This window comes from Centrocercus urophasianus, unplaced genomic scaffold, assembly GCF_019232065.1.
Source record: "Centrocercus urophasianus isolate 14NV4802_14NV808 unplaced genomic scaffold, USGS_Curo_1.0 seq_1150, whole genome shotgun sequence".
In the NCBI taxonomy this organism is placed as follows: Eukaryota; Metazoa; Chordata; class Aves; order Galliformes; family Phasianidae; genus Centrocercus; species Centrocercus urophasianus.
In genome coordinates, this window is record NW_024884310.1 from 1 (window position 1) to 12,213 (window position 12,213).

At 59.9% G+C, this 12,213-nt stretch overlaps 2 protein-coding genes across 2 annotated transcripts; one reads left to right on the forward strand and one right to left on the reverse strand.

The window, feature by feature from the left end:
- Positions 1-101: 101 nt before the first annotated feature.
- DTX4 (deltex E3 ubiquitin ligase 4) lies at positions 102-6,891 on the forward strand. The gene is made up of 9 exons (XM_042809328.1): positions 102-351; positions 1,979-2,702; positions 3,465-3,526; positions 3,602-3,763; positions 3,838-3,899; positions 4,055-4,207; positions 4,755-4,916; positions 5,172-5,261; positions 5,583-6,891. The coding sequence occupies exons 1-9, from the start codon at positions 141-143 to the stop codon at positions 5,814-5,816; spliced, it is 1,860 nt and encodes a 619-aa protein (XP_042665262.1). The 5' UTR covers positions 102-140; the 3' UTR covers positions 5,817-6,891.
- Positions 6,892-7,754: 863 nt separating this feature from the next.
- Positions 7,755-10,722, reverse strand: MPEG1 (macrophage expressed 1). The gene has a single exon (XM_042809327.1). It carries the CDS (start codon positions 10,651-10,653, stop codon positions 8,494-8,496), a length of 2,160 nt encoding a protein of 719 aa, XP_042665261.1. The 5' UTR covers positions 10,654-10,722; the 3' UTR covers positions 7,755-8,493.
- Between the last annotated feature and the right edge of the window lie 1,491 nt (positions 10,723-12,213).

Here is a 12,213-nt window from a genome sequence, read left to right on the forward strand (position 1 = left end):
GCGGCGCTGAGCGGCCCCTGGCGGCCCCGGGGCGGGCAGGGCAGGGCTCCGCGGAGCATGCGAGAGCCGACGGGGCGGGCTGCAGCGGCCGCGGGCAGCGGGAGGAGGCGGCGGCGGCGGCGGGCCGGGCCGGAGGAGCGATGCTGCTCGCCTCCGCCGTGGTGGTGTGGGAATGGCTGAACGAACACGGGCGGTGGCGGCCCTACAGCCCGGCCGTCAGCCATCACATCGAGGCCGTGGCCCGCGCCGGGCCGAGGGCGGGCGGCAGCGTGGTGCTGGGCCAGGCTGACAGCCGCCTGGCGCCCTACATCATCGACCTGCAGTCCATGCACCAGTTCCGCCAGGACACCGGTGAGTGAGCCCGGCCGACCCGGGGCCGCCCATATTCCCACCTTGCGTCGCGCGGTGCCGCCTGACCTGGAATCGCATCGCACGGTGCTGCGCGGTGCTGCGCTGCCGGGCCCGTGCTGCATCGCACTGCCGGAGCCGGGTTGCGCTGCGCTGCCTTTCCCGGTCCCGCGTTGCGTTGTGCCGCCCTGCTCTGTTCCACGTCCCGCTGCCCGCCCCGCGGTTGCGCTGCCGTGCCGCCTGCTCCTGCCCGCCTCGCCGAGCCCCGCGTTGCATCACGCTGAGCCTTGGGTTTGCCTCACACTGCCTGACCTGGAATTGCACAGCTCTGCTCCTTGCTCCCTGCGTGCTCCCTGCCCCTAGCTGGCCGTGCTGCTGCCCGAGCCCTGTTGCAACAAGCAGCCTTTTGCCCTAGTGGCCGGGGCCTGCGGACTCTTCTGTTCCCTGCAGACCTTTCCTCTGCGTATGAGGCTCTCCCTGTGCTCCCCTTGCCCTATGGGGTGCTGTGGGGACAAGTCGTGCCCTGGAGTATAGCAGGGTACAGGTGGGGCTGCAGGGGGACACCAGGTGGGGAGCACGGGCAGGTGTTGGGAAATCCCCGAGGGCTGAGTGCAGGTGTAAGCAATGCAGGGCACTGCTGTGTGGGGTGTGCTTGGCACAGGTGTTTGTGCTCCTTCCTTCCACTGGCAGTCCCTGCTTGGCCGTAGGAAAGGGATGGCAGCATCCCTTGTCCCCAGGCCGTGTCCCCTGGTGGTGGTGCTGCCTTCCCCAGCAGTCCGGGGCTGGTGGGAACCATGGCCTGCCCGGGTGCTCGGGGACAAGGGACCTTTGGTGCCGGGGGACAGCATTCAGCGCCATGTGTCTGAGGGCTATTGTTGCCCAGGGGAGGAGGCCTGAAAGGGGAATTGTTCTGCCTCTCCCTGGGTTGCCGGGGATGTCGGTATTTTGGGTCATTAAACAGCTCTGATTTGGGGGGGTCGCGACCCTGGCAGGCCCTGAATAGCTATTGTCCCCTTTCTTCCCCTGCTGAATGGGAGGCCAGCCGGCCGCCGGGCCGGGGGGGACACGCCACTTTCCCACAGCGCCGGAGCTGCCAGATGCCGCATGCCGTCGCTGCCGCCCTCCTCGCCTCGCGCCGGATTAGGATAAATCACTGCGTGCAGCGAGGCCCCGCTCCCCTCTGGCCCCGGCGCTGCTTTGTGCCGGCAGCTTTTCCCCCACCAGGTGCCCCTGTGCGTGATGGGGCGGTGACCCACTTCTCTGCTCTCCAGCCTGCTCAGGGGGAACCCGTTCTGGCATGGGAGCTGATGGTAGTGGTAGGGGTTGGGATTAAGGGGGACTGACATTCCTGTGGGCTTTAAGGGGACACGTGGCCGGTCAGAGCAGGACAATCGTGTTCTGCTGCGGTGCCAGGCGGGACCTGGCTGAGGTGTGCTGTGACGGGCTGACGGGCGTCACGTTGGTGCCGGGGTGGCCTGGGGAAACTGAGGCACGCTGTTCCTGTGGCAGGGTGGGGACAGTGGCTGAGTCAGGAAGCTGTCATTCCAACACCAGTGAGGCCGGTCGGGGCAGTTCCATGGTGTTCACTGGCTGGTGCCGGGTTCTGATGAAATCTCCATCCCCTCCGCAGGCACCATCCGCCCCGTGCGGCGCAGCTACTATGACCCGTCCTCGGCACCGGGCAAAGGCGTAGTGTGGGAGTGGGAGAACGACAGCGGCTCCTGGACTCCCTACGACATGGATGTGGGCATCACCATCCAGCGTGCGTACGAGAAGCAGCATCCCTGGGTGGACCTCAGCACCATCGGCTTCTGCTACGTGATCGACTTCGCCACTATGGGCCAGATCAACCGGCAGACCCAGCGCAAGCGCCGCGTCCGCCGCCGCCTCGACATGGTGTACCCCCTGGTGTCGGGCACCCTGCCCAAGTCACAGTCCTGGCCGGCCAGCCCTGGGGCGGCAGCAGCCCCCCCGGCCCCCGCCTGCGCCTGCCCCCAGTGCCTTCTGGTGATGAGCGTCAAAGCTGCCGTGTCAGCTGGTGGCCTGGGAGCTGCTACCTTGCAGCCGCGCAAAACTCCCCCTGCTCCTCCCGTCACCCCCAAGGCCCCGGCACCCACCTCAGGTGCCAAGGTGCCTGACGGCACGGCCGCGGCACGCGGATCGCTGAAGCCTCTGGGCTCACAGGGTGTCCGGCGGCAGGCAGCCAGCGCACCTGCCCTGAGCCCAGCCGGCCCTGCTGCAAGCCCCCCCGGCGCAGGCAGCAGCAAGGCAGCCCGGCCCGGCCTCGGCACCCTGAACCGCAGCCACCTGCAGCGCCTGGCCATCGCCCAGTCTCGCGTGCTTATTGCCTCGGGGTGAGTCCTGCTGCGTGTGTGTGAGCGAGAGTGGGGAAAAGGGGGGCCGCATCCCTGAGCCATTTAGCGTGGGGGAGGGAAGCCCCAACTCTTCCTCATGGGCAGAGGGCTCTGCCGGCCCTTCTCTCCCCCCTGGTCCTTGTGTGGGGAGGGAGCGGGCATCGAAGAATGCCCTCCTGCATCTCAATGAGGAGGCTGGGCTGCTCTTTCTTCAGTCCTTTCTCTGTCCCCTACCCTTCCCTTTCCATCTCTGTCCCCCACCCTTCCCCTGCCACAGAAAAGACATTCAGGGCCCTGTAAGAAGGGGTCCTTCCCCACCCTCTGTGGACCATTTTTTGTGCTTGGGGTGGGGGCCACTCAATGCGCCATTTCTCCCTTTTGTCTGCTCTGCTGTCGGCCTCCTGTCACAGCCTGGCCCCTTTCCTTCCCTCTGTCCTCCCCCTTCCCTCTGCGCTCCTGACCCACCGGGAAACTTTCCCATGGAAGAGAGCCCTGACGCGGGGCGGGGGGAGCGGCTATGCAGTGACTGTAGGGAGAATGGAGGGGGAAAAAAACAGCAACCCAGCGACAAAAAGAGGCTGTGAATGGTTTGGAGACGCAGGCGGAGTTTCTAAAGAGCGACAGAAAAGGCGGCAGCAGGGCGGGGGGCACAGGGCTTGGTGGAGAATTCTCTCCTTCCAGCCAGGGCCTGCTTGGTTGCTTGGGAAACTGCTGTCTGGTGTGGGCCGTGAGCCCTGATGCGGTCCTGTGCTTTCTCTGCAGAGTCCCTACTGTCCCCGTGAAGAACCTCAATGGCTCCAGCCCTGTGAACCCAGCTCTGGCAGGTGAGGATGGCCCCACCAGGGAGGTCTGTGGGGGTCGTCTTCATTCCTTAACGCTGTCTTGCCCCCCCTCCTCAGGCATCACAGGGATCCTGATGAGTGCAGCCGGGCTGCCTGTCTGCCTGACACGGCCCCCCAAGCTGGTGCTGCACCCTCCGCCTGTCAGCAAGAGCGAGATCCAGTCCATCCCCGGCATCTCCCACACCTGCCGCAAGACCACCAAGAAACAGGCCAAGAAGGGTGAGCCCTCTCTGGCCCTTCCCACCCTCCTGGCTGTAGGCCCACCAGCCCTGCTGACTCTCTCTCTCCTTCAGGTAAAGCTCCAGAAGAGGTGCTGAAGAAATACCTTCAGAAGGTGCGGCATCCGCCAGATGAGGTGCGAGCAACGGCTTGGGCTGTCTGCAGGGTGGGAGGTGGCAGTGCCCCTGGGCTGTGCTGTGTATCTGCAGCCTCTCCTCCTGGCCCCTCTGAAGAGGGGCAGCGAGCCCTGGGCACATGTCAGAGGGCCCTATCCATCCATTCTCCATGCAGGACTGCACCATCTGCATGGAGCGGCTCTCGGCGCCGTCCGGCTACAAGGGCCCCCAGCCAGCCATCAAGCCTGACCTGGTGGGGAAACTGGCCAAGTGTGGCCACATCTTCCACCTCCACTGCCTGGTGGCCATGTACAACAACGGCAACAAGGTGCGAGGCTGCAGCCCTGGGGGCCTGAACCCCCAGCTCGGTGACGTGGGGGGGGCCCTGGTGCATGCCATAACCACGTGTCTCCATAAAACAGTCTGTGAAGGGCAGATTTTTGCTGGAAATGCTGAATCACAAACTGGGCTTGTATGGCTGTTTTGTTTCCCCGCTGTGGTTCCTGTCCTCACTTCCCTCCCAGGGCTGGAGAGGTGACCTTTGGTCCGTGCACACACCACTGCTGCTTTTCCAGCTGCAGGTGGACTTCTGAGCCCTCTGCACAGGGCTGTTTTGTTTGGCATGCCTGGGAAAAAGCATTCCATGTTGCTTAGAGATTGTTATTCTGCCATCTGTTTCTCTCTCCACCAAACCAAAACAAAAAAACAGAGGTAGGGCTCGTGAAGCTGATGAGGAAGAACAGTTCAGACCTCGGGTGTTTGGTTCCAGTTGGTTTGCAGGCCCTCCCAGTCCCCTCCTGCTTCCTGAGTGCCTGTGTGTGTGTTCATGCTGGGTGGTGCTGGGGAGCACTGCTTTCATTATTTCCCTCTCTCAGGATGGTAGCCTGCAATGCCCAACCTGCAAAACCATTTATGGGGTGAAGACAGGGACGCAGCCCCCGGGGAAGATGGAATACCACATCATCCCTCACGCATTGCCTGGCCACTCTGACTGCAAAACCATCCGTATCATCTACAACATCCCCCCAGGGGTGCAGGTGCGTCCTGGGGAGTGCGTTGGTGGTGAGCCATCCTTGTGGGGACCCGCAGCCCTGCTGCTGTTGCATCTGTGACCTAAGGTTGGGGGTGGTAATTTTAGGGCTGCTGTTAGAGTGCAGCTGCTCTGTGATTAAGCCCTCTCCATGTGAGCAGAGGCAGCTGCCTCTGATGGCGTTTCGGTGTTGTGTTGCACCCAGAGTGTGCTTTTGAGTTCTAAATTGTATTTTATTTTTCTCTCCCATTGCATGTTGTAGGGACCAGAGCATCCAAACCCAGGGAAGAGCTTCACTGCCCGTGGCTTCCCACGGCACTGCTACCTGCCTGACAGTGAGAAGGGCAGGAAGGTGAGAGGGGCTCAGGCTGGCAAAGCATGCTTGTGAGGGGGAGAGGGACGGGGACAGGGATTTGGAGCATGGAGAAAAGCAGGCTTGGCTTTGGCGCACAAGTCCGGGTGAAGATCTTCCTTCGTTGTAGCCTGTCCTGGGAGTGCTAGAGAGCTCTGCTATTTTGGTTGGTGTGAAACAGCATGGGATGGGACTCTGCTCCTGGGATCCCTGGTTAGCCTTGGTGAGGGCTTGCCTGGGTGGTCAAGTGCTGAGCAAAGGTGGGTGCTGCCTGCAGCTCCTGTGCCCACCTTGCTGCCTGCCCCGTCTCCCCCTCCCCAGGTACTGAAGTTGTTGCTTGTAGCCTGGGACCGGCGCTTGATTTTTGCCATCGGGACCTCCAGCACCACGGGTGAGTCAGACACAGTGATATGGAATGAGATCCACCACAAGACGGAGTTTGGCTCCAACCTCACCGGTCACGGTTACCCTGACGTCAACTACCTGGACAACGTCCTGGCTGAGCTCGCAGCCCAGGGCATCACAGAAGAGAGTCTGGCACAGGAGAAGGACTGAGATTGATGGTAGGGAGGCCATGGCAAGGGTTCCCACTGCTGTATCCAAGGATAGAAGCCACCAGTGAAACCTAGCTGGGTCATAGGGAGGGCAGCGGGAGCAGCTCCAGGTCAGTGGGGATGTGGGAGGGTGTCTTAGGGCTGTCCCCTCACTGCTGGCAGAGCCAGCTGGTGCTGTGAGCCACAAAGATGACCCTGGTCTGGCCGTCCCCAGCAGCCAGTCGCTGCTGTGCGTTGTCCCACGCAAATGTTGCGTGCTGCTGGCAAGGCTCTGTGGGAACTGGGGAGGGCAAGCCAAGACCCTCCCTTTCCTAATCACCCATGTCCCAGCCTGACTTGATGCCCCCTGATACCCACCTGGGCCTGGGACCCCATCCTGGTGCTGGGCAATGGGTGGGAGCCAGGCTGTGGGGTCTCTGGCTGCGGCCCTACCTTGTCCCTCACCCGTCTCTTTGTCTGTCTGTCCTGTCTGGTACATCCTGACTGATCTTCTCTGTCCACAGAGGTGGGGGCTCTGGTCCATCTTGACCAGACCCCCTTGTCCTTCCTCCTCCTCTTGGTTATGTCTGAGCTGTGCCCTGTGGGGTCCCTTTGTCTGGGCTGCCCCTGTACTGGGAAGGGCTTGGAGGGTGGTTGGAAGCCGAGTGTGGGGGGGGGAAGCATGTCTCCTGCCCCTGCTCTCCCCAGTAGTGGGTTCTTTGAACTGTTTGTATGGGGGCGTCCCCGTGTTGAATTTTATATACCTCGTGTTTTGGGGGTTTGTCGTATATATGTACATATAGGTGGTGGTGGCTGGGAGGCGGCCAGGGGAACATGGTGCTGTGGCCAGGCCTGGTGGTGCTCTGGATCTGGGGGTGGGGAGAGGGAGACACTGACCTGGAAGGACTCAGTGCCTCACAGTGGAGCTGTCACCCATGGGTCTCTGTGAAGTAGGGATAGATGGGAAGCCATCACCTTCCTGCTAGATTCCATCCATGTCCCATGGCTCAGGGGTACATGGGGAAGTCTCAATGGAGTAGAGGGTGGCTGGCAGTGTATTGGCACAGTGATTTTGGGCTGGGCTTGGGGTGGGGGGGGGTTGATGTGCTGGGGGGATAAGTGTGGCTGGGGGAAGGGGAGGGGAGAGGGTTTGCATGGCATCTGGTGGCCCCCACCAGACCCAGGGACTTTGCAGGGCCTCTTGGAGCCGCATGGGGTGGGAAAAGTGGGCCCTGTGGCTCCAGGGGGATGCTGGGGGGGCACCCTCCCCACAGACTGTTCTATGTCCTCCTCCTGATCCCATCCTATGAGACACCCCAACTTGGTGAGTAGGGCGGGGGCCCTGCCAAAACTGCCCCCTGTTCCCCCCTCATTGCTCCTTGTGGGGTTGGGTCCTCGTAGCCCCTTTTGTTTAGTCCCTTTCCAGTTTTCCTTTGGGGTTGGTTCACCCTCCGTCCTGGGGGACGGTGGTGTGGGAGGGATCCGTCCTGATGTGCATCATTCTGTCGTCGTCGCTGTTTCTCCTCTCCCTTGTCCGTGGGGTCCATCGCTGCCAGCTGGCTGCACCCCAGGGCATCAATAAAGCGGATGGTGGAGGAGTGCTCACTGTCCCTATGTGGCCTGGCCTCTCTGTTGTCTTCTGTCCGTCGTCTGTGTGATCAGGCGAGGGAGTGGGCACCCACAGGGAGGGCCAGGCACCTCATCCCTCCTCCCATCCTTCCCTTCCTTAGCATGGGCTGTCATCTTCTACCTCAAGGGAAAAACCCTCTGTCCCTAGGAAATCCCCATCTGGGCAGCTCTGCAGCAGGGGAACAGCATCGTGGTTTCTGCATGGCTGCACCCGAGGCTGCCTTGCTGCAGAAAAACCTGAGCTGGAGCTATGCAAAACCCTCATGTGATCTGGGGGAGGGAGAGGGTCCCCACCTCCAGGGTGCCAGGTTGATGACTAATGTGACACAGCTTTTTAACAACATTCCTTTTTTTTTATTATTATTTTTTAATGCTGTGTTGCCTATGCAATTATTTGCTGGCTGAAATAAAAGTGATCCGTGCCTCTCTGCATGTGTGTGTATATCTATCACGATAGATATACATGAAGGCGTGGGTCGCCCTCCTGTTCCTGCGGGTGGAAATGGGTGCTGGGTGTGTGCAGTAGTTGGGGGACTTGGGGGGGAGCAGGGTGTTCTCCAAGGAGTTGGTCCCTGAGCCAATGCTTTTACAGGCTGTGTATCTCTGCAATGGAATTGAGTCTATCTGGTGAGTCAGGAAGGAGGGGTTTGTTTGGCTTCCCCTTGCTCTTTGAGGTTCTCTTGGGTACCCCAACAACCTCAGTAGCTTTTTGAAGAGCACTGGATCCCCTTCTCTGGGAATGGGGAGGAGAAGAGAGTGGGCACGGCCTGTAATGGGGTATGACTCTCAAGCAGCAAAGCTGGTTGGGGAAGAGCTGGGGCTGGCAGGGAGATGTGGTGGGTCCTGGTGGTGGGGTGGCCTCAGATGGTGGCCTTGGAGCTCAACCAGGGGGCCTAGAGAAGGATGAAGGGTGGTGGAGCCCTGCAGGGTAGCTCGAGCTGCAGAGAGGTGAACCTGTCGTGGGAATGGGGTGAGGTGCAGGGACTGCTGGCACTGCACATCTGTGCCTCAGGGAAAGGAGTGGGCCAGGGGCTTCACCTAGGTTAGGAGCACAAGCAGCTGAGCAATACTTATTCCACGAGGCCCGCTGATTCTTGCTGGTGCCCCTCACCCATGTTCACTGTGGTGCTGTCCCCTGGCCTCTGCACAGGCGTGTCCCTGTCACTCATAGCCAGGTACCCCCTTCTCCTGTATCTCCAGCGACCATAGCAGACCATTGCTAGGATGGTGACAAGCCCCACCACCACGGCTGCAGCCACGCCAGCCACCTCACCCCCCGTCAGCGCCCGGCCCCTCACCATCTCTGCTGCCTGCTGGATCTCAATGGGCTGTGCCAGCCGCCACGCACGGCCCGTCCCATCCCGCACCCAGGCGCTCTCCCCATCCCCGTTGCTCACCAGCACGGTGTCGATGGCTGGCAGGTTGGCAGGGGGTCGGGTGAAGGGTGGTAGGCGCGCCGGCGGCAGCGAGCCCGCCGTGAAGACGCCAGCCTGGACGCAGTACTCCACCTGGCAGCTGTCGCTGATCAGTGCTAAGTGCTGGCTGAAGCCTGTGGGGCAGCGCTTGGCGTAAGGGTCCTCGGCGGTACCCTGGTGCTGACCCCCTAAGGGGTTCCCTGTCTGGCAGCTGAAGAAGCCCCCGAAGGGCACCGCGTACTGGCTGCCTCCCTCGTAATCCTGGCTCACGCACAACCTGAGGTCATCAAAGAGCTTCAGCAAGAAGTACCGCGAGGGGCAGGACTGGGCACCCGTGAGGGGGTTGACGCTGCGGCTGCTGAACAGCCCCCCAAAGAGGTAACCCGAGTCTGGGGACACTGGGCCACTTGCGACACACCAATAAGCTCTGAATTGCACCCGAGAGAGCCAGAAGACGTCCCTGCAGACACGGTGACAGAAGATGCCCAGGGTGCACTTGTTGTGGCACTCCAGGTGGCTGTGGCCTTCCTCCCGCTCCTGCATGCCCAGCAGCACGGGGCTGTACGAGGTGGGACAGGAGAAAGCCCCGGTGAGGGGGTTTTTCTGCTCCAGCGCCCGGCACAGTTCATTGGTGTCGGGGCCGGCCAGCCCAGTGCACTCCTGGAAGACTCCCCCAAAGGTGAAATTGGTCATAGTCCCCACGCAGGAGCCATCGTCAGCGTTGGCGTGGAAGTTGAAGTTAGGTGAGGTGGCATCGGTGCAGCCAGGGTAGGTGTTGAAGGTGTAGTAGCGGCGGATGGCCATCTCCACCCGCTTGGCCAGCTTCTTCACCGTGGGGCTGGGCAGCTCTGGCAGGGTGCTGGGGCTGATGAAGAAGTACAGAGGCAGCCCTGAGCGGTCGATGGCCACCAGCTGGTTGCTAATTCCCTCCTGCCAGGTCTTAAGGGTGATGCCTGGGTAAAAGGGGGTCCCGCCGATGCTCTCTACTCTGGAGTTGGTGCGGTTCTCTAGGTACTGCTTGGTGAAGGCAGAACTGGTGCCTTGAGATTCCTCAGTTTTCACATTGATTATGCTGTGGAAGGCCACAGCGGCTGAAGCAGTGATGGAGCTCCGTGTGGCCCAGCTGTCCTTCAGGAAGGTGGCCTTGATCTGATCCTCCTGGACCAAGCTGGCTCCAGCATCCACAGATGTGATGGTGTGGGTGCCATAGTTGAGCACCAGCACCTCAGACAGAAAATCAGCCATCCGAGTCTGGTTGTTCTCCAGGTGGCTGGCAATGGTCAACAGCTGCTTCTTGAAGCCCTTGTCCAGGCTTGCTCCTGGGTCAATCTTGGCAGTGTAAACCAGGTTCCTGACCTGTACGCGAGTGGTGACCGCCTTGTCCTGCACTTGGTGGGTCTTGGCCTGGTGGAAGTCGTAAGAGAACTTGCCATTGATTGCAGAGAAGAGGGACAGCTCCAGGTTGATGGAGGCAGAGGTGACGCTTTTGTAATCCTTCCAGGACTCGATGATCTCAGAGTTGATGTCCAGGTTGCTCTGCTTGCGAGGAATGGTGAAGATGTCATCTGGGATGATGTAGGACCCATCTTCAGTGGTCTTACACAGCGAGTAGCTCAGATCTATGACTCTGCCCATATCTAAATTCCTGAGGTTGTCCCAGCCCCCCCCGGGGAGGACTTCCAGGCTTGGGAGCTTCAGAGCCTTCTTGCAGTCCTGAAACCCCACAGAGGACAGTGGCTCCTGGGGCTGCTCAACCTCTGCCACTGCCATAGCCAGCACCTGGGCGAGGAGGACCACCCTCAGCACCCAGACCATGGCTGAAGAACTCTGGACGTCCCAGTGGTGAAGAGGTGGCTGGGGAAATGAAGAGGAGGGGGTGCGGCTGGTGGGTGGTTCCTCCTCTCATGATTGAATTAAGAGAAGGGAAAGGAGAAGTGAAAGCTGGTTAACATGAGAAATGGCTGAGTGGGGCAGAGGTGACTGGGTGAGGGGCAGGAAAGCCTGGAGCTCACTGCCTCCCTGCAGCAAAAGCTCCCTCTTGATGTGAAAGTTACTCTGCTGGGAATGGGACAGGGTGAACTCTTTTATTCAGCACTCCACTGGCATCCACATGATGCCACCATGTGTATTTCCCTTCAGTCACTCCTTCCCTTCACCCTGGCTCTACCATGCCCCGCAAGGCTCTGGTGGCTTTGGGGGAGACTTCAGCACTTCTCACTGCTCCTTATAGCCTCCTGAAACCCATCCCTGTCCTCTCCTCAGTGTTTGGGGTAGGGAAGGGCACCTTCCGTGTGGAACTGTGTCATTGCTGTATGCTTTGGGTAATAAGCAGTTAAAGTTGTTTCTGCTGCAAAACTGCTGAAGTAACCATGGCTCTTTCCTTATGGACAGGTTCATTTCCCCTATTTCTGCTGGTTAGTTCCTCTTCCCAGGATAGTTCTGGTAGAGAATGGGGCTGCAGTGAGTGGTGTGGTGAACAGCCAAAGGGGCCAATGAGAGCACCTTGTCCCTCACCAGCAAGAAGAGCCTGTCTCTGCCACTTTAATGCCCTCCCATCAGCTGCCTTATTCTGTAGAACAAAGAAGATCTCCTCAGGATGAACAGTCTCAGATTCCTCAGCCTTTCCTCATAGGAGACAGGCTCTAGTCCATCACATTCATGGTACTTGGTTGGAGTCTCTCCAGGATGTCCACCTCTCTCTTGTACCAGAGAGCCCAGAGCTGACTCAGCACTCTAGGTGTGGGCTCATCAGTGTGGAGCAGAGGAAAAAGATCATCACTCCTGGCCTGCTGACCTGGGGCTGCCATCCTTGGAGGGCTTCAGGACAACAGAGGAGTACCACCGGGTATGACATGGAGCCAGGAAATCGGACATCGTGCAGACCGGGAGGCGCTGGGACATCCCCACCGCCAGGCGCGGTGCTTTGCTGTGCTGCCACTGCTCTCTGCTGGCACTGGGACAGCACAGCACTTCTGGGGACAGGGAACTTCCTGGGCTGGAGTGTCTCTTTCGTGGAAGAAAACGAATGCAATCCCAGCAAAAACCGGCAGAGTATCCACCCGTAGTTCTACACCATCTGCGTCATGCTCGGGTTTTACGCTTGAGAAAATATCCTCATGAATCACCACCACCCTTCCTGTCCTTTGATACACTGAGATATTACTATTTGTAGGCTGTGGGCCATTACTTCAAAATGTCCATTGAAATGTCCCAGGTAAAGGTCTGTTGAGTTCATTTTAGTCATTTTATTAATGATTTTGGGTATCCCTTCATGCTAGCTGCATGCTTCCCTCTAACACTGCCAACTCTTGCTCCATCTCTGTAGGTTTCCAGTTTGTGTTAGAATTAGGCCAGGATCTCCTTTTTAACCCATAC

What these genes read in the sequence shown, in the direction of transcription:
- DTX4 (XM_042809328.1), top strand. Translation starts at nt 141, where the DNA reads ATGCTGCTCGCCTCCGCCGTGGTGGTGTGGGAATGGCTGAACGAACAC. An exon ending in TGTACAACAACGGCAACAAG is followed by an intron (nt 4,208 to 4,754) that starts GTGCGAGGCTGC and finishes TCCCTCTCTCAG; the next exon opens with GATGGTAGCCTGCAATGCCC. An exon ending in ACATCCCCCCAGGGGTGCAG is followed by an intron (nt 4,917 to 5,171) that starts GTGCGTCCTGGG and finishes TGCATGTTGTAG; the next exon opens with GGACCAGAGCATCCAAACCC.
- MPEG1 (XM_042809327.1), bottom strand. Translation starts at nt 10,653, where the DNA reads ATGGTCTGGGTGCTGAGGGTGGTCCTCCTCGCCCAGGTGCTGGCTATG.